General features: G+C 49.2%; 1 protein-coding gene and 1 long non-coding RNA gene across 2 annotated transcripts; one reads left to right on the plus strand and one right to left on the minus strand.

Moving 5' to 3' along the window:
* Positions 1–1,369: 1,369 nt before the first annotated feature.
* On the plus strand, positions 1,370–2,829 carry LOC127311769 (uncharacterized). Its single transcript, XM_051342228.2, has 2 exons — positions 1,370–1,675; positions 2,386–2,829. The coding sequence occupies exons 1-2, from the start codon at positions 1,447–1,449 to the stop codon at positions 2,577–2,579; spliced, it is 423 nt and encodes a 140-aa protein (XP_051198188.1). The 5' UTR covers positions 1,370–1,446; the 3' UTR covers positions 2,580–2,829.
* Positions 2,830–14,924: 12,095 nt separating this feature from the next.
* Positions 14,925–15,389, minus strand: LOC127312028 (uncharacterized). The gene is made up of 2 exons (XR_007858091.1): positions 15,270–15,389; positions 14,925–15,158 (listed from the first exon to the last, which is right to left on the minus strand). It is a non-coding gene; the product is annotated as an uncharacterized lncRNA (long non-coding RNA).
* Positions 15,390–20,933: the final 5,544 nt, after the last annotated feature.

Consider the following 20,933-nt stretch of genomic DNA (forward strand, 5'->3'; position numbering starts at 1 on the left):
AGAGTCGAGCTGGAGATCGCGTCATGCGACAGCCGGCGATCACGGTGGGCGTCACAGGCGGCCGGAGCGATCTGAAACGTGACCATGTTGTAGTCAGTCACCCAGTCGCAGGTCACGAGTCACAACTATCGTATGATTGCACCCTGTTTGGGTTTCTCTTTCTTCTTCCTCTTCCCCGGTGACTCGACGAGATATCCACTCAGCATTGGCAGATGAAGATGCTACGCTGGTCTGTAGAATACGAATTCCGGTGAGTTTTCTCGGAGGGAGCGACGACGCCCAATATATAGGTAAAACCCCCCACTTGCTAGCTAAGCAACCGCTTCGCACGGCATCTGCAGGAGTGAGTGACCCCGGGTTACGAGATGATTTGGGTGGGGGAGCACGTGAAGTTCAGCTCGTGTACCACGCGCGGTACAGCCCATGCCCATCTATCCGAGCCTACACGCAACAACTCAGAAGGAGATCATGTCAAATCACAAGGCAACCTAAGAAATTGGTATTTCCCTAGACACTTAGGGTATCTTTAACAGACCTCTATGTCCTATCACATGTAAAAAGACAGACCTGTTATATCCACGACCTTCAAAACATGCATAAATGCTGGAAAAAGCGGTTCAACGACCTTAAATTTGCGATGGCAGAACATAACTTGTAAAATAGCACTGCAAAGGTAAATTTCTCGCTAAAATACCCACCTGTCAGTGTTTTTGTTTTATTTTTTATTTTTTATTTTTTCTCCTTTCTCCCTTTTCCCTCATCTTCTTTACCATTGTCTAAGACGGAGAATCCTGGACAAATATTTCAAGGACAATCCTCCTGACGGCAATCATGAGAAAAAGTCCGAATCAATCCGGCGAACCAAGATTTGAAGGACTATAACAAGAGAAAATTAATCTCCAATGCCACCGTTGACGTTAGGAAAACAATCCCGTCGTCGAACGGAGGGATGAAGATCGCTAATCGTAGACGATGCCATCTACATTGACGTGAAGACAAAAAAAAGACAGCCACTAAAACCCTAAACTGATTATAAAAAGTCTACTTTTATTGAAAACTCCACCATAGATCGGGTCCTCACCCTCCCGATGCCGGCTGGAGGGGGAGCGGGGACCGACTAGAGGTGGAGGCGGTGGTGGCGAGTTGAAATATCGATTATGCACGGAACATGTCATCCGTGGCAACAGGAATCGTTGCAGAATTACGAAATGTTTGCTCCCAATTTTTGCTGAATTTGCACGTTTTTTGTTGGCTCTTTGCGTGGGATAAAATGTTTGTGTGGGAGGAGACCTTGGGACTGTGCGGGTCCTCAACGCGCACGCTGCTTATATAGAACGGAAAGGGGAGTGGGGCTAGCTAGGACTGGGAGCCTGGGGTGGAAAAGAGAGGCGAGTCGAGGCAGGCTCCTCCCTAGGCTGCGGCGTCGGTTGTCTGCCAGTGCCACCCATGGCGAGGCTGGGCGCCCGCTCCCGGCGTTCGGCGGAGCCTTTTGCCGGCGCTGGCGCCGGCGACGAAGGCGAGGCGAGGCAGCCCGAGACACGGCGGCACCGGCAGCGGCAGCATCAGCAGATGGGGACGCGCGTCATGGCGTGGTGGTGTGCGAGGGTGGTCGCGCCCGTGCGCCGCGCCTGCAGGCTCGCCGTCGCCGCCGCCCGCGCGCGCGTGCGCAAGGCCGGTAAGCGTAGCCACCAACCACTCACTCTGCTCAGCTCGTATGTACTGTACACACATCGATGCATGCTTCTTGCAGCAAAAAGCGTCAACTAGATGAACACTCGCCAAATTCAAGATTTTGCACACACACAATGCAGTCAAAACTCAAGAACTTCCAAGTTCCAACTCGTTTACTAATCTACTCGCCTTCTATTTCTATCCAAAAAGTACTCGCTTAACTCCTTGTTTTAATTCCTCGAATGGCGTTTGCTAGTCAGGCTCAAGATTTTGCAGGCAAACCTGCCATGCCATACTAATTACGAACTGGTAGGAGACAGAGTTCAAGCTGGTTCGGCTGTGCTAGTCCATGGAATAACCAGAAAAGATAATACCACGAGAAACAACCAAATGGATCATCAGAGATGGGTAGCTAATGGTCCATGCACGCTATCTCCTGCGCGCTCCACACCAAGAATTAGCTTGGGGCATGATATCTTCGTGCTACCAACCGCCCATTTTCGATTCCATGTGGACAATTATAGATTCCCTTGGACCACCTAATCTGCAGCCCTTACATGGTGGTTACCATGAATGATTCGTTATCCGATCTTTCTATTTTCTCAGAACATAACGATTCCTCCAATTAGCACTCGTAGTAGTTCTAAACACTGCTTCATTACAAAATTTCTTTGATAATTTCGTGAATGTGATGATGAATGTCTGTGGATGTAGAGTGCGGCGCCCTGAACCTGCACCAGGACGTGCAGACGTGCGGGTACAACGACGTGCAGGTGATGTGGGACATGCTGAGCTCGGACAGGGCAGCCGCCGTCGCAGCCGGAGCGCCGCCGGCGAAGCAGAAGAGGCCGTTCTGGAGCCTGCCGCCGCTCTGGCGCTGTGACAGAGATGCTGCCGTCCCGTGCTGAGCGGAGAGTCAGGAGACTAGGCTAGTTGCCATTTGCCAACGCATCACGAGTTCATGGCATGTGCTACACCCCTCCGACCAGCCTGACCATGTGTATAGAAGATGAAGGTTTTTGTATAGTTTCTGGATGGGATGGACGCAGCAAGTTGAAGCAGGCAGCTTCCTTTGTGCGCTAGCTCTCGTGTTTGACTGTGCTCTGCCTTGGACAGAGCAGTTTGGACTTTGGAATTGCCGTGCTGAGTCTTTGACCACCTTGTTTTAGTGTCTATTTCTGTTTTCTAAGCATTGATCTTTATCTAACGTAAATTTATTTGCAAATTTTAAATTGCTTGAGATTTTTTTAATGTCTAAGTCAATCGGAAATACTTTTGTACATCAAAAGCATAAATAAAGAGTATCCAGTGCTGAAAGCCCCTACACATTATGGGGTCTAGAAAAAAACGTATCTCTAGGCAACCCTTACCTTGCTTTTTTTTTGTTATTATGCAAGGAGGTTCATTTCGAACAATTTATCAAAAGTATAACTTCAGTTATATGGATGAAAGATGCGCAAGTTGGACTTTGGTAAACTCAAGTCATACTTTCTGAAAGTCAACTTAGATCTACACGAACCCTATTATAAAGGAGCATTGATCTTTATCCCACGAAGGGCTGGACTTACGCATTGCTAGAGTATTCGCTTTTATTTTAGGTAGAAAGCAAGAAAAGTCTATCTACAAATACCATTCATCAAGCCCCACAATCTGTGGGTGTTTTCACTACCGGGTACCCACATAATTCGTGTTTTAAAACTTGCATGCTACTTGATCAGACTTATAAATGGCTATGCCTTACGGAAAACGAAGTTTCCTTGGGCAACTTCTTTTTCCACGAATAGGGCATGGCATTAAAAGAAACAACGAACAGTGAAACAAGATTCCTAAGAAAGCGGAGATATGAAATTTCTGAATCTAGGTTATATAAAAGAAGTGTGCACGCTCACTCCTAAGGATAGGTGACTTGATCTAACCATAACGACATATAATATATGCTTCATGCGAGATACATGCATCATAATCTTTTTAATTACACCCTAGAAAGGCCGGTTTTTGAACATATGTTTCGTTAACGTATCACGACTAACATGATCCAAATCATGAAATGATGAATGGCAAATCCATAGAAGAAAGTAAACTAATACCACAATCGCCGCCACAACTGTCAAGACATGCATGCCGAGCCACTAGAAAATAGTTCGCTTGATCTAGAGCCTGCCATTCTTGGGATCAAAACACCACGGTGATACCGTGCGCGTGCGGTCAGGATGGATATGGAACCATGAGAATTTATCCGCTGCGGCATTGCCGTCTTCATCGATGCGCTGCAACTAGCAAAAGACATGGCACAAAAATGACGTTATAATCCACTCTCAACATTGATCCATTGTTGTTCTTGGCCGAAAACACAGTTCGAACAAGAGAACCGATGGGATCACCAGTTGAAGAAATTGGAACCACATCGCCAGCACAATCGTGCAAATACGTGTTGGAACCTAGGTTCAACGGAAACCGAGTTACTGTAGCGCCTCAAAATCCATATTTTCGGACCTCATTCTGCATGTCGAGGATGCAAGTATGTATGTGCGTGCCAATTTTTATACTCCTCAAATTTGAAAGTATGTAGGGTAGGCAAAAATCACAAGTTTCACATGAATATTCTAAAGGAAATCCTCTCTTACATTTTTTGTATAAATTAGTGGTCGGGTAGCTATATAATTTAGTGGTCGAGTAAGTTTAATCGGGTTCCAAAAAATTCGCTTTAGTTCAAGGGTCACATTCAGAGCAATTCTGAATTCCCCAATCCGTATGACGGTTTTCCTTCATGTTTTTGTTTTTTGTTTTTTTGAGGGAAACAGTTTGCTTCGTGTGTCTTTCTCCAGTGCGTGCAACGGACGGTCCTTTTCTTCAGCAGGCCCAGTTCTTTTCTCTCTTTCCCTCCCTCTTGGGAGAGGCCCAAACTAGTCGTTCCAGTTCGGCTAAATCCCACGGAAGCCGGCCTGTGAGCCGTGACAATCGGTAGAAAGTTGAAAAACCAAGACTGAGATAGTCGACAATGATTCCATACACTGTGTATAAATCATGATTCAAGTCAGACATGACGTAGCACACATGACATTTAACACTTGACCTTATCCTGTTCTATACAATGATGAAACGACCAGTAGGGGCCGCCTGACCGGCCGGGTATCTGAAATGGCAGTGTATTTATTAATTCATGTCGAAAACAATACTATTAATCCAGCTTACACCATGTCAGATGGAAAATATATGCCTTGTCTACATGACCCCTATCATGTATCAGGTATATAACCCGCATGCATGATTATGATTTTGTTCACGTACGTGAATCAAATATCAACGAACTAATTGTGTGCCAAAGTCTTATCAACAAAACATAGTCACATAATCTGCTTTTCTACAAAGACACGCGTAGTATGCCACTTTTTACCCCCGATTGTACAACTGCGACATAAATCACCAAATTTACTTATGAATTGTTACCGAATGTCAGGTTTTGCACAATTTAGTTATCCCACCTAATTTTGTAAACATGACCCATCTATCAGGTCTATGTGGAATCACCCATCGAAAGCGTACATCGATCTCATGGGTGCGCTTCGTATGGATGTTTAGTCCAATCTAGTCTAGAATGGTCGCGTCGTAGGGTCAATACGGTGACGTGCATTGTGGCTTAAGCCTGACCCAATCGACAACAAATTGTTAAACCCGGCTAATACCAAGCCACAAGCGAACCACCCGGCCAACGACACTCTATCGTGTGAGCGTAGTGTTAGGGGTTTTACTGTGGAACCTGGATTCACTAGAAGCAAGCCGGTGAAGCTCAAGACAAAGGGCACCATCTTGGCCATGACTGTGTGGGAACACGTCACCCTAACAACAAGCCAGCGCACAACGCACGGGTACCACACTAAACCAACGACCAGCTTCACGTTGAAGCCTACAACCATATCGAACCGTAGTGAAACAGATAAACTGACAACTCAAACGCTCCTTAGAATGTAGGCACCTCAACTTGATGGATGGGTCTGGCTTGGTAGAATTTAGGATTTTCAACCGGGGCTTGGTAGAATTAGGTTGAGAAGTGTAAAACCTGCAATTTGGTAGCAACTTTGGGTAAACTATGGAAGCAATCCAGATAATCTTTGTTACATGTTCATTTAGAGCGTAAAATGTGGAACACACACGTATGTCGAGTAAAAAGTGGAATAAACTCGACAACAATGAAATGCGCAACTGTTCCGAGGTCGGAGGTATTTCTAAAAGAAAATGAGGATGGCTGGGATACAAAAGACAAACAGCCAAAGTGCCAATAGATGCCCTTAACCTCGCTGTGGTGAGTAAATGTAGAAGGGTTTTGGGGGAAGCCTCACACGTATAATGACGTGGGGTTCCGGTATTTATATAACAGGCCAGAGGCCTAGGGTTAGGTTACAATTACAATACAGTCCTACTGTAAATACAATATGTGCAATCTAACACCCCCCCGCAGTCCCAGCGGGAGGTTCTCGGACGTTGAGACTGGACCGAAAGTCGAGGAAGAGCTGACTCGGTAATCCCTTCGTCATGACATCCGCGAACTGGTGGGAGGACGGAACATGCAGAACACGGACCTCTCCCAAGGACACCTTCTCGCGGACGAAGTGGATGTCTATCTCGATGTGCTTGGTACGTTTATGTTGCACCGGATTCGAGGACATGTAGATGGCGGAGACGTTGTCACAGTAGACAACCGTGGCAGAGCTCAGGGGCGATGAAGTTCCTGGAGCAGCTGGCGGAGCCAACAGCACTCGGCGACGGCGTGGGCGACGGCGCGGTACTCAGCCTCTGCAGAGGAACGGGACACGGTGGTCTGTCGCTTGGAGGACCAAGAGATGAGACTATGACCGAAGTAGACGCAGTAACCGGAGGTGGAGCGACGCGAGTCCGGACAACCTGCCCAGTCGGCGTCGGAGTAGGCCACAAGGGCGGTCGACGAGGAGGCGTGGAGCTGGAGGCCAAACTCCAGTGTACCCCGAACATACCGCAGAACATGTTTCACGAGAGCCAAGTGAGACGTGCGCGGAGCATGCATGTGAAGGCAGGCCTGCTGAACAGCGTAGGAGAGATCGGGGCGCGTCAGTGTGAGATACTGAAGGCCGCCCACGATGCTCCTGTAGTCGGTGGCGTCGGGAAGAAGCTCGCCGTCGGAAGCAGAGAGCTTCGAGGACGTGTCGACCGGTGTAGGTGAGGGGTGGCAGTCAGACATGCCAGCCCGCTGTAGAATGTCTAGAGCATACTGTCGCTGTGACAGAAAGAGACCAGCCGAGGACCGGCTGACCTTCATACCCAGGAAGTAGTGGAGATCCCCGAGATCAGTCATGGCGAACCCGCTATGGAGACGCGCAAGGAGCCCCTCAAGAAGACGCGTCGACGAGGCGGTGACGATGATGTCGTCCACATAGAGCAGTAAGTATGCCGTGTCTGCCGCAGAGTGGAGGACAAACAGAGACGTGTCCGTGGCGGAAGCAACAAATCCCAGAGTGGCGATGTAGGAGGCGAACCGGTGGTACCAGGCGCGAGGGGCCTGCTTCAAGCCGTACAGGGACTTGTGGAGGCGACAGACGTGGTCAGGGCGAGAGGCATCAACAAACCCAGGGGGCTGCTGATAGTAGACCACCTCATCCAGGGAGCCATGTAGGAACGCATTCTTCACATCAAGCTGCCGTATGGGCCAGGAGCTGGAGACAGCAATGTGAAGAACAAGACGGATCGTAGCAGGCTTGACAATAGGGCTGAATGTCTCCTCATAGTCGATGCCGGGGCGCTGAGAGTACCCACGAACAACCCAGCGGGCCTTGTTGCGCGCAAGGGTGCCATCCGAGTGGAACTTCTGACGGAAGATCCACTTGCCAGTGACGACGTTGGCCCGCGGAGGGCGAGGAACGAGGGACCAAGTGGTGTTGTTGACGAGAGCCTGGTACTCATCAGACATGGCAGCACGCCACTGAGGATCTTGCATTGCCTGGCGAAAGGTGGTGGGAACGACGTCAAGGACGGAGTCCACGGCGGAGAGGTTGAGCCTGTCCACGGGACGCACTTGGCGGCCGGAGCGCGTGCGGCGAGGGTTGGAGGCCCCACTGGAGGAGGCCGCCGGTGCAGCATCGGCAGTCGGGGCAGGGTCCGGTTGGACCGGCTGGTGCACCGGCGTGACCGGCACAGGGCCCGGCCTGGCCGGCGTGGGGACCGGCTGCTCGGCGCGGTGAGGCGGCGGGTCCGGTTGGACCGGCAGGAGCGCCGGTATGACCGGCACAGGATCCGGTCTGTCCGGACGGGCAACCGGCTGCGCGGCTCGTCGAGGCGGCAGCGAGGCAGGGGTGCTCGCGGTCGGGGCGGGCGCACTCGGGGCGGGCGCAGGGGCGCGCGGTGGTGGCGCGGTCAGTGTGCCGAAGAGGTCGTCGAGTCCGCGCGGCGCAGGAGGCGCAGGCGCGGATGACGAAGCTGCATGCTGAAAAGGAAACACCGTCTCATCGAAGACAACATGTCGTGAGACGATAATTCTCCCAGTGACAGGGTTAAGGCAGCGGTAACCACGATGGTTGGAGGGATACCCAAGAAAGACACATGCCATGGAACGTGCACTGAGCTTGTGTGGGGCGGTGGAAGCGATGTTAGGATAACAAAGACAACCGAAGACGCGAAGATCAGTGTATGAGGGAGGACGACCATGGAGGCGTGTGTAGGGAACTTGGGATTTTATGGCTGTACTAGGACGGCGATTAAGCAAGTATGTGGCAGTAGCCAGAGCCTCGGCCCAGAAAGGGGCTGGGATGTGAGCCTGGAACATAAGGGTGCGCATAGTATCATTAATGGTACGAATGGCACGCTCGGCTTTACCATTCTGCTGGGAGGTGTATGGGCATGACAGCCGTAAGGCGGTGCCGTGGGTGGTGAGGAGAGTATCAACAGTCTTGTTGAGGAACTCGGTACCGTTATCTGTCTGGAGAGAGCGAATAGTAACACCAAACTGCGTGCGCGCATAAGCGAAAAAGGTTTCGAGAGTGCGGGCAGTACAAGACTTGTTGCGAAGTGGAAAAGACCAATAAAAGTGAGAGTAGTCGTCGACAATGACAAGGTAATATCGAAAACCAGAGGTGCTTATAATTGGAGATGTCCACAAATCACAATGTATCAAATCGAAGATGGCACTAGATGCGGTAGTAGACTGACGAAACGGTAAACGGACGTGCTTGCCAAGTTGACATGCATGACACACCCGAGTACGACTAAATTTATTACACTTGATAAAATCTAGACGCTGAAGAGCCGACATGGCATCATGCCCAGGATGGCCAAGACGCTGGTGCCATAGCTCGGCGGTGGCGGTGACGACCAAAGCAGTGGAGGAGGAACGGCGAAAACTGCTCCTCCCGGGAAAGGTGTAGAGATCTCCGTCACTATTGCAACGAAGAATCACGCGACGGGTCTTCAGGTCCTTCACAGAGAAACCAAAGGCGTCAAACTCAATGGAACACATATTATCGCGGGTAAACTTGCGAACCGAAAGCAAATTGCGAATAATGTGCGGTACTAGGAGTACATGGTTGAGTCGAAAGACGTGACCAGAAGGTGTGCGAAAGGAGGTGAAACCAGAAGAGGTAATGGGGATGGTGGTGCCATCCCCGACGGTGACGAAGTAAGGAGTGCGAAGGTGGGAGGAACGAGTGAGGTTACCATCGTCGTTGGTCATGTGTGAGGACGCGCCTGAGTCCATGACCCAACCACCTTGCTGAAGCGCGAGGTTGTTGAGGGCGGCGATGAGAGCCGAGCTGTCCCATGTGGTCGCTGAGGTCGACGGCGCGGTGGCGGTGTAGGCCTGGGGCCTAGGGCCCAGGATGCCCTGTCCAGAGGTGGGGGCGCGCCACTGGCCAACACCCGGAGAGAAGCAGACCCACGGGCCGGTCGGGGCCGGCGCGCGGGCGGGCTGGTGCCCTGGGTGGCGCCTCCACTCTGGCGTCCGCCAGTGCGGCCCTTCTGCTTGGCCGGCTGCTTGCCTTTCCCGGCGCCCGCACTAGGGGCGGTACCGTCACCGCGGCAGCCGGGGCCGGGGCATGAAGAGGCGGGGCCGCGGGCCTGGGCGACGAGGGCGGTGTTGGCGGAGGTGGCCGCCGCGTTGGCCTGCTGCATCTCCTCCATCAGGAGCATGGCCCTGGTGCGGAGGAAGGTGGGCAGCGGGTCGGTCATGGAGATGACCGTGGCGGCGGAGGCGAAGCGAGGGCCGAGGCCGCGCAGGGTGTTGAGGACGAGGGCGCGGTCGCTCACGGGAGAGTCGTTGTCGAAGAGCGCATCGGCGAGGTGCTTCTGGCGGCGACAATACTCGTGGATGGAGAGAGATCCCTGCACAAGCTGGCGAAAGTCATTGTCAAGGTAGATGGCTTTGTTCGCCTTGTTCGCGGTGAAGAGGTCGCGTGCCGCGAGCCACAACTGACGCGCGGTCTGATTCCCCGCAAGGATCATGTCCGCGACGTCTTCGTCGATGGCGGCGTGGAGGTGGTTGAGGACGGTGTAGTCGGCGGTGGCCCACGCAGCGTCGGTGGGGGCGGCGGCGACGGTGCCGTCGACATGGCCGAGGTAGCCGGAGCGGCCCAGGGAAGCGCGCATGTAGATGCACCACTTGGAGTAGTTCCCGGCGGCGAAGGAGAGCAGCACGGGGCCAGCGTGACGCGGAGCGCCGGCGGGGACGATCGCGGCGGCCGAAGCGGCCGCAGGGGTGGAGGAGGTCCCGTCGGTAAGGGCGGTGAGCTCCATGGCAGCGGAAGGTGGGGTGGCGGCGCCCGACCTAGGGCGGCGGCGGCCGAAGAGGCGGCGGCGGCTAGGGTTGGGAGGAGGCGGCGGCTAGGGTAGGACCGAGATTAGTCTGATACCATGTAGAAGGGTTTTGGGGGAAGCCTCACACGTATAATGACGTGGGGTTCCGGTATTTATATAATAGGCCAGAGGCCTAGGGTTAGGTTACAATTACAATACAGTCCTACTGTAAATACAATATGTGCAATCTAACAGTAAATATTTTGCAGCCCCATGCTATAAATACTCAAAGATATCCTAATTACTGGGAGAGCAGGGCCAAGATCCTCTGGCAAGAGCATCGATCGAGCCTGCGGATATAGCTGTTCCACCGGTGCAGTACGTGCTGGGACCAATTTACAAGTAGGGGAATATATTCAATTTTTATCAATACACGCATCATTTGCCCCAAGAAAACGTACGGCCTATCAGAACTTCAATTTCAAATTTGGATCGACGCCTGCAGGTTCATTGGCACCATATACAGATTACAGCCTCTGCTAGAGTCATCATTCATGATTCTTAAATCAATCTGTATGTGTATTTATCAAGTCTGTGTGGATGGATCGACGTGCATTTTGTTCCATGTTTAAGTTCAGCGCTGGCTCAGGGCCCGCTTGCAGTGAAATTTGGCCGGTATGCATGCCTGCATGGCTCCAATCCAAATGCCTGCAGAGAGTTCTCCCGGCGTGTACGTACGTGCGTACATGACTTGAAGGCCGTGTGGTTGTGCGTGCATGCATACGAGTGTGCTGTAAGAAGGTCGAACTCTACAGTTCTCACTGCTTGAACTGCGTGCATGCACTGTAAAATATATTTAATCCGTGGGTGAAAGTACTAGCGTACTCCATATATACGGTTTACTGATCGATCTATTGCACATACTAGTTATCTTATATCTTATGTTTTTGGAAGGGAGGACTAATTCTCAGTCGATTCTTAGTTATGTTGCGTCAATTCAATATCAGCTCCAACATGTTGCAACTCATGACGACCATGAAAAATAAATCAATCCCACACTGTTAGTTGCAGCTAGAAAAATATTAGTTACAACCCCATAATCCTCCTCATGACTAGCAAAGTTAACTAAGAATTAAGCTAACTTTCAATCGAGCGAGAATTCCCAGCTCCCGGTTGAGCTAGCTAGTCGGCATGCCTTTTTTTCTTTCTTTTCGAATTGAGCATCTGCCAGCTCTTGATTTCATCGAAATGAAGCCAAGTGTCATAGTTTTGTTGCAACCCTTGAGAACCCCTGAAACTGGAGAGTTCTATACGTCAAAACAGGCTACCTCTACCAAAACGTAACGAACTAAAGAACACCATCTAAGATAACATAGTCTACCTTCTACCAAGGTTTACACAACTTGGGAACCACAAAAACTTCTATTACATCAAGGCCAGGAACTCAGCATCCACCCATTCGATAGCAACACTCCAAGATTTTTTCTCGGACCAACTCCAATTCTTCTCGACATGGAGCCCAACCTTCCTTTGTGTCGAAGCATTCAGTTACCACCTGTTGCGCCACGCTGAGATGCGCCGGACGCACCTTTGTTTTCTGCAAACCACTACAGTCGGATAACTCGGGTACACATGATGAAGCAAAATTTCTTCTCTACCATAACGCCCAAACAACATCAGCTATATATGCGGCTATGCCTACAATAAAAAGGTTTCTAACTTTACTAGGGAAAGTAAACAACGCAGATCGTTAAACTTTACCAGGATATCCAAAACTCCAGTCACACACTTGACCACACCCCAAACAAATCTAGCTAATTTGCATTCAAAGAACAAATGATCTATGGTTTCTAGTTCATCATAGAAGCATCATTTGCCATCTTTACCTTTCCAACATCGCCTAATCAGAACATTGATCCTTTGTCAAAATACTTTTATGAAAAGTTAACCACAACGAAACATTTATTTTGAATGGCACCTTCAGCTTCAACCACCATATTTTACGATGCGGTCATTTCACATCTCATGTTTACAACACTAAATACATCGATCTAACAGTAAACTTATCATTACTAAATACATGAATCATCTTCCTCATCCAATACTAGTAGGCCTGGCTATCTTGCATTGCCATCAAGGGCTCAAGGCATACATGCATGCACGACGTCTCATGCATCTCCATAGGTTCCCAACGACTGTCACGTGCCGGCCCGTGCCATGCACATCACATATGAGCTAGCGTATCACGTACATTGATCGATCCACCTATATGCACGAAACCGCGTTACGGCGGCGGCCGGCTGCGTACACCATGTGATGCTCTGCATATATATCTTGGGCTCGATATCGATCTATCAATAGATCCACACGTACGGTCGACATGTATACTCGCTCGTATAAATACACACACGATCCAAGCGTATATCACGTACTGCAGGACCATTTCTACCTAGCATGCATGCATATGGCTATATCCATATCGACACAATGATTCGGCTCATTCAAGTTTATATGTAATTACTCTATTATTTATGGTCGATCGAGCTAGCTATACTCCATATTGTCAAAAGCAAAACCATCAATGTGCATTCCCTTACTCTCGCTCTCGTTGTATAGGGTGGGCAGCTAGAGATGTCATGGCTTGCATATACAGGCCGGCCATGATAGATCCATCGATTGATCTCAGTGTATCTATCGCTCGATCCATGAACAGTGGTGGACTTTGCTAGGCCAAGTACCTGCTATGGCCCTAGCTCGAACCATAACTACCTCTGAGGCCAAATCTCTGGGAACAGGATCCTGCCCCCACGGAATTCAATGTGTTATGTAGTAATGGCGTCAATAGCTCGATCGATTATCGATCTTGTAATTGCACGCATGCATTGCATGGTGTGGCTCGAGTTAAGAACGTAGTTCAGCAGATGAGCGTTTTGTTTTCTTGTACTTATTTTCATCCCTTTGTTTCTTGCATACAAAACCAACTGCCATGAGAGACATGGGGTGTTCAAACAAAAACTACTGCCACATTGAGCGCAAATAAATATACATATGGCTGGAAACCGGAGATGGATGGTGGCCATTCTACATGCAATCCGTGACGTCTACTAGCATAACAAGTTTTCTTAAGGAAGTGGTTAATTCTAGACAAGTGACTACATCGAATCTTAGTTGCAACCCATATTGTAACTCATGACTAGCACACATCATGAAGCAATCCAACATCCTTTGAATCTTTCTCAGTTGCAACTCCTGTGCAACTAGTAAACTCTCAGTTGCAACCCATGTGCAATAGGAACAACTCAATTGTATCTCATATTGCAACACATGGTTAGCACGAAATGATCTAACAGTTTAAGAGTCGACTGATAATTCTTAAAACGGTTTTCTTAATAGTTGTTTATTCCATCAGTCTAACGACATCAAGTGATCCATTTTGCATTTGGTCTATGTAGGATAGCGTTGCTGGAGGTGTCGTTGATGATATTGCTTGGTGCCTCGATAGGTTTTTCCTTTTGTCTTGACTGAAACAGGATAAGTGTTTAGGATTTAGGCAAACCGGCTTAGGGTTTCGAGCAGCAGTAATTTGAACAATATGGAAAACTAGACATATGCAAGCTTCTTCAAACAGTGGTTCCCAAATAACCATGTGTTAGTAGTATCCAGTTTATGATGCCTGCTTGAGTCCTAGGCCTGCTCAAAAGCCAAGATCGAAGAAGTCTTGAAGATGGCGATTTGGACAATGAAATTTGTGTAGCTATAGGGTTTAAGTGCGCTCAATGTATGTAATTGTAAGGGTAAGTAGTGGTAGATCAATTTTTTGTTTCTGCTTCTTGTTTTTGAACTCTTTTGCACTTCGCCTTGTACAAAACGACACCTAGTTGTCATTTTAGTTTATGCAAGGCGAAAAGGGCCCTTGGAATGTTATTAGCTGAATATTTGGACAAAGAAACAATTTCTTTAACGAAAATCGACAAGAAGGCTTGCTGCGGCGAACAAAAAATCGAAGCGAGCAAGTATCTGTTTACATATTGTGAAATGGCTGTAATATTAATTTTTGTACCACTAAACCTAATTTTCATAGAGTTGCATCCAAGGAGTTTGAGTGAATTGGCATCACATGGTTGTAGGTCACTAGTGGAAAACTGCTCTTTTGCACCGGTTCATAAGGCCCATATGCACCGGATGGCCAACCGGTGCAAACCATCCGGTGCAAAAGGCCCCCCCCTTTTGCACCGGTTCTGTTACAAACCGGTGCTAAAGGGGGCACGACGTGGCCGTGTGTGGTGAGTCCGGCGGGGGACCTTTTGCACCGGTTCGTAATACGAACCGGTGCAAAAGGGTTGTGCCGCGGCAGGGTTTTGGTGCCATTCCCTGCCGCGGTAGACTCTGCCGCGGCAGAGAATTGCACTAAAACGCTGCCGCGGCAGACTTCGCCCGCGGCAGGAATTTTCACTAAAACGCTGCCGCGGCGACTCTGCCTCCATTCGAAACACGGTATAATATTAATGCAAACAATTCAAATATATATATAGGAAACCATTGTATTACATATATCGATCAAAGTGACACACGTTCATGCATATATATATATGTCTACATCAACTTTGATATTGGCGGTTGTCCACATAGTGTTCTCCATCTGGAGCTATGACTTGCTCAAGTAAGAACCCCGCCAGTTCTTCTTGAATTGCTCGTACACGCTCTGTTGCTAGAAGACCGTCCCGCAACCGTTCGATCTAATAATAATTTGAAGAAGGTACGATGGTCAGTATATATATATGTGTGTATGTGAATGAAACACAAGGTGATCGATAAAATAAAGCCATGAATGTTGTTTAATTACTTACATCAAGTTGTTCCAAAATGTCCCTCACATGATGGGTATTCTGGCGGATGAACTCGCAAACGTAGAACCCGCATAAATTATTCCCGTCCTCTTGCCTCAAGCACTTTACGAGAACAAAGTTCAATCAAAATAATATATATATAATCAAGGATGATAATAATTGTATTGAAACTAGAATCAAAGAGATGCGCGGCCTAGCCATTAGTACTTACCGGTACATGTTTTATTCGAAGATCTTTATTCTTTAAACCCGGAGCTTTATTGGTGAACCGTTTCCAAGCCTTGTGGAGGATATCAGCCATGTCCCCCCACGCCTCAAGGGGTTTACTCTTCGAGTCCATGACTTCTACTATCCCGGTGTCGGGTTCAATGACTAGCAGGATATAGTGAAACCTGCGGACACACACATATATATATATGCATAACTCATCAATTACACTTAACACATGGAGTAAGCGAAAAAGATTTAATGTGTGAAGAGAGTAACACTCACGCGAAGTTGTAAGGAAATAGTATTGCCCTTTTGTATGAGTTTTTCCTTAAGACATGTACCAAGTTATTCTCCGTGTCCTTGGGAGAGTTGTCGACAGTATACCCATTCACGGTATATGGGTCAACGAACCCAAGATCATAGATTTGCCCCTTGCGGCATTCGCGAATCTTCATTCTGCATAATACAGTGAGAGTATGGTTATATGCATGCAATAATGGACGAGTCGCGGTGGAGACTTAATTACATAAATAATACTTACAGACAGTATGCACTCAGCAGAGATTTGTCGAGGGCGTCTTGGTTGAATAACTGAAATAATTCACAAAATTCGATGTTCATCACGTCAGTTCGCCCGTAGTGCTCATCTCTTATTGCCACCATGATCCAGCTTCTGCCGTCCTTACATGCATCCAAGTACCAATTATGTAGTCTTCGCAGCTGTGTTGATAGATTAGGCAACTCCGCAGCTCTGACAAGAGGTTCCCCGTATGTGTAATGGTATGCTAATTGGACATCGTCCGTGGCCATGAATTCGATGCGGCTTAAGTACTCGGGAATACTCATACCGCCGCATCTGCCTCATCTTTGTATAGTTTTACCATCGTTGGATCAAGGCACGCTAGGACATCGGGATACACTTGGAGCGGGGGGCACGAGTTTTTCTGGGCTCCAAGCTGGGGAACTGGTTTCCCATCTACCTTACTTTTTTCCCACCGCTCTTTTGCTAACACATTTGACTTGCGAATAGACCGGTCATAGTTCGATGAAAGACTTGGCTCAGGTTGATGAAGGTTCTTCAGCAGTTTCAACTTCTTTTCCGAGAGATATAGCTGGCTCCGGCTCAAGCTGGGGCTTTTTAAGTTTCAACATTTGTTGCTTGTGCTGTTCAGCTACGATCTTGGCATTTTCCTCAACTGTATAGTCATAAGGTCTCTTGGGAGCAACCTTAGGCACTCTTGGGAGGGGCTCTTGTTTGCGTCTCGGTGATTTGTTACGACTCAGCTGTGTCGTAGCGGCCCGCCTAATTTTCCTCTTATACTTGGGCGGCGGAGAAGGCTCACGCGGCGGCGGAGATGGCTCACGCGCCGGCGGGGAAGGCTCACGCGGCGGCGGAGATGGCTCACGCGCCGGCGGGGAAGGCTCACGCACTGGAGACGGCTGCATCGGTGGAGAATGCTGGCTCGGTGGAGACCTTGTTGGCGCCTTCCAACCCGGAATCACAATGAATTCCTTTCGCCATAGAACTCGTAGTGTTCTTGGCCTCTCCCAGCTCTAGCAAATCCCCTTCACCGGCAGGGTGGTCAAGCCTCGGCGGCCCATACCCATCCATAACTTGATCCACCCCGGCAACGGTGTATCCAGGTGGAACCGGCTTGAAGTGATATCTTTGATCGTGTACCGGCGGTAAGACATAGCCGATCGCCGCCTTGAGCGTTAAGTAGCCCATCGTTTGGAAATGTAGCTCACAAGGTGTCGACTCGTGATAAAGTCCACGGGGTAGAGATCGGGGAAGGCATCTCGCGGATCCACACGGGGAGGGAGGAGCCATCTCTGCGGATCCACATCCGCATCATCACCGGGCAGCTCCGTGGAAGCCACGCTGCTCTTCCGCTGAGATCCCTGGCCGGTAGCATCGAATGCAACTTCTTCTATCCGCGGATTAGGTTGAGGTTGGGTGACCGTGGATCGAGCTTCGACATTATCATCCTCACTTGCTCCTCTAGCTTAGCAACGCGTTCTTGAACCACATCCTTTTGCCTCGACGGCTTCTATCGGGATATTTCTTCGTTTCGCAGAAACCCAATACACCACGGCTTGCCACCTGGTATGGTTCGTGTTCGTCCCGGGTGTTCGGGATTCCCAAGGGCGCGTGTGAGCTGGTCCTTCTCTCTTTCGGGACGGAACTTCCCCTCTTCAACTTCCTTTGCAGCATTTCTAAAGGCTTCGATGGGAAGTGGGTTTTCCCGATGTCTTTGTGTATATATGAGAACCCTTGTGCGTCCAACGTGCCCCCATGCGCGTAAAACCAATCCCTTGACCGCTGGTTCCATTTCCGTACCTCCTGGATGGATCCCGTTCTTAATTAGGTCATTCTCCCATTTCTCCCACTTAGGTCTGCCAGCCTTGTAGCCTCCTCGCCCCATGGTATGGAAGTACATCTTATTAGCAGCATTTTTCTTGTTGGTGTCTGACCTTGTCTTTGCCCTCTCCGATGTCTTGTACTTCACAAATGCCTCCCAGTGGTTTTTTATCTTCTCATAGGGGCCCTTGAAATCTGGAGTCTTCTTTTTCTTGACAAAGGAGTTGTCCAATTTCTTCTTGTAGTCGTTGAACTGCGTTGCCATCTTCTTAAGAGCCCACTTCTTGACTCTTCGTTGTATGCTATTCAGCTCGGGATCCTCAGGGTCTGGCCTTTTATTATCACTATCAGAGTCAGCTGGCTCCGGAAATGTGAAATTTACCATGAGTTTCCTAAACATCAGATTTTTGGATCTCGTATCGACGTAAGTAACTCCTTCGTCCTCCTTTGCAGGTTTCTTCCATTCTTGAGTGGTGATCGGGATGGTGTCCCTAACAATAACTCCGCATTGACTTACAAACTTTTTTGCGTGATCCTTGGGAGAAATCGGTTCGCCGTCTATAGCGATTTCCGTGATGATGCACCTTTCATGCTCTTCCATCTTTACGCCGCGCCTCGTTTAGTTCTGCCAGTAGAGTGTGTTGATTGGGAGGTCTAAAAGAAGAAACAACGTTAATATATGTATATGCACATATCTGTAGGCTTGGTTAATTAATATATATACACCTCGATGTGGTGAGCTTCTCCCTCGTAGTCGTCACCTTCTCCCTCACCGGAGCCGTCTCCACGGTGGTCTTGATCATCTTCCTCATCGGAGCCGTCTCCTCGGGTTCGCTCGTCTCCCTCGCCGGATTGGTTTAGGTAAAGAGAGGTGATATCGTCATCATCACGGATAATCTCCTCGACGAGGTATTCTTGTTCTAGGTCTCTTTCCATAGTTTCTGCAAAGACTTAAAAGTTATTCTAATGCTATAAACACAACGAAGCTAGATTCTGCAAAGACTTACAAGTTTCTAAAGACTTACAAGTAATTAAGAATAATGCTCAATACATGATCAATAATAGTGCTGAAAGCAGATAGTGCGATTACATGCATACATAGATCGATAATACATCAATCACTACTACAAAAACTCAACCACTCAACCGCAGACCGGGTCCTAGAGGGCGCCGACCGGGTCTGAGCCGCGCTGGTGTACCCCAAAGCCACGGAACAACAACGGGAGCATAGCTAACATGAGATCCCTGCATAACGCTCCATCCGGTCCTATACATGTTGTCTAACGCATACATGTAACGGCGAACGTGCTGGTCCTCCGCTTCAATGCGCTGAGCTACCTCCTCCGGCGGGGCCGGCTCCCTCTGAAACGAACGTGGCCCATAAGACCTCCACCAGAGAATATCCGGGTCGACGACAGGACCCGGATTCCGCACCAAGGTGCGCGCCCCGGAAGATAACACCTCCCAGTGCCACCCCGGCGGAGCCCAGTCCCGGACTTCCCCCATCTGCTGCATCTCCTCTAAAACTGTCCTAGCTCCAGGACGCGGAGGCCGCGGCATCGTATGCAAACTAACAAATATAATATTGAATTTGAATAAAGTACTTATGAATATGAATCAAAGTAATTAAAATTTTTTTAACACATACTAATATAGTACTGACATATTCCATCTAATTTTTTTCTAACACATCTAAAATAAAGTACTTACATATTTCATCTAATTTTTTCTAACACATACTATTTAAAATCTAACACATACTAAATTTTTTCTAACTAAAATTTCCTAACACATGTAACACACTAACTTTTTTCTAACACACTAAATTTTTTCTAACTAAAATTTCTAACAATTTCCTAACTAAAATTTCTAACAATTTACTAACTAAACTTTCTAACAATTTCCTAACTAAAATAACTAAAATTTCCTAACTAAAATTTCTAACAATTTACTAACTAAACTTTCTAACTAAAATTTTCTAACTAAAATTTTCTAACTAAATTTTCTAACTAAAATTTTCTAACTAAAATTTCCTAACTAAAATTTTCTAACTAAAATTTTCTAACTAAATTGTTTCTAACTAAAATTTTCTAACTAAATTTTCTAACTAAAATTTTCTAACTAAAATTTCCTAACTAAAATTTTCTAACTAAAATTTTCTAACTAAATTGTTTCTAACTAAAATTTCCTAACTAAAATTTCTAACTAAAATTTCCTAACTAAAAACTAACTAAAACAAAAAAAAAAGGAGGGGGCAGCGGCGCTGCTCACCTCGAGGGCGTCTGTGCGCGGACGGCGCGGAGGGAGGAGCAGGCGGCGCGCGGCGGCGGCGCGCGCGGCGACGGCGGGCGACGGCGCGCGGTGTGGAGGAGGAAGAGGAGGAGCAGGAGCGCGGCGCGGCGGGCGGCGGCGCGGCGGGCGACAGCGGGCGGCGCGGCGGCGGCGGCGACGCGGCGACGGCGGGCGACGGGCGCGCGCGGTGTGGAGGAGGAAGAGGAGGAGCAGGCGCGGCGCGGCGCGGGCGGCGGGCGCGGGCGGGCGACGGCGGCGGGCGCGCGGCGACGGCCGGCGACGGCGCGCGGCGGCGCGGCGACGGCGCGGACGGCGGGCGGGCGACGGCGGCGACGGCGAAGCTTGGAAAATTTTGGCAGCCTGCCGGCGTCCAAATCTCCTCGCGCGAATGGGGAAGAAGGAGGGGCGCGCGCAGTTAAGTAGCAGGGGGCTTTTGCACCGGTTCGTGGCTGGAACCGGTGCAAAAGACTCTTTTGCACCGGTTCCAGCCACGAACCGGTGCAAAAGACCCCAATTTTGGCTGAAAATTTTGCGTTCTTCCCGCCTTTTTTCTCTGTTTCGCGCGGGATCGAGTTCCCGCCACGACGCTGCGCGGGTTTCCGCCACGACGCCGCGCGGGATATGTTCCCGCCACGACGCCGCGCTGGACATTTCCCGCCACAACGCTGCGCGGGTTTCCGCCAAGACGCCGCGCTGGACATTTTCCCGCCACGACGCTGCGCGGGATATGTTCCCGCCACGACGCCGCACTTGACATTTTCCCTCCACGACGCGCAGCGCGGAGATTTCCCGCCTAAACG

This window comes from Lolium perenne, chromosome 7, assembly GCF_019359855.2.
Source record: "Lolium perenne isolate Kyuss_39 chromosome 7, Kyuss_2.0, whole genome shotgun sequence".
NCBI classification, from domain to species: Eukaryota; Viridiplantae; Streptophyta; class Magnoliopsida; order Poales; family Poaceae; genus Lolium; species Lolium perenne.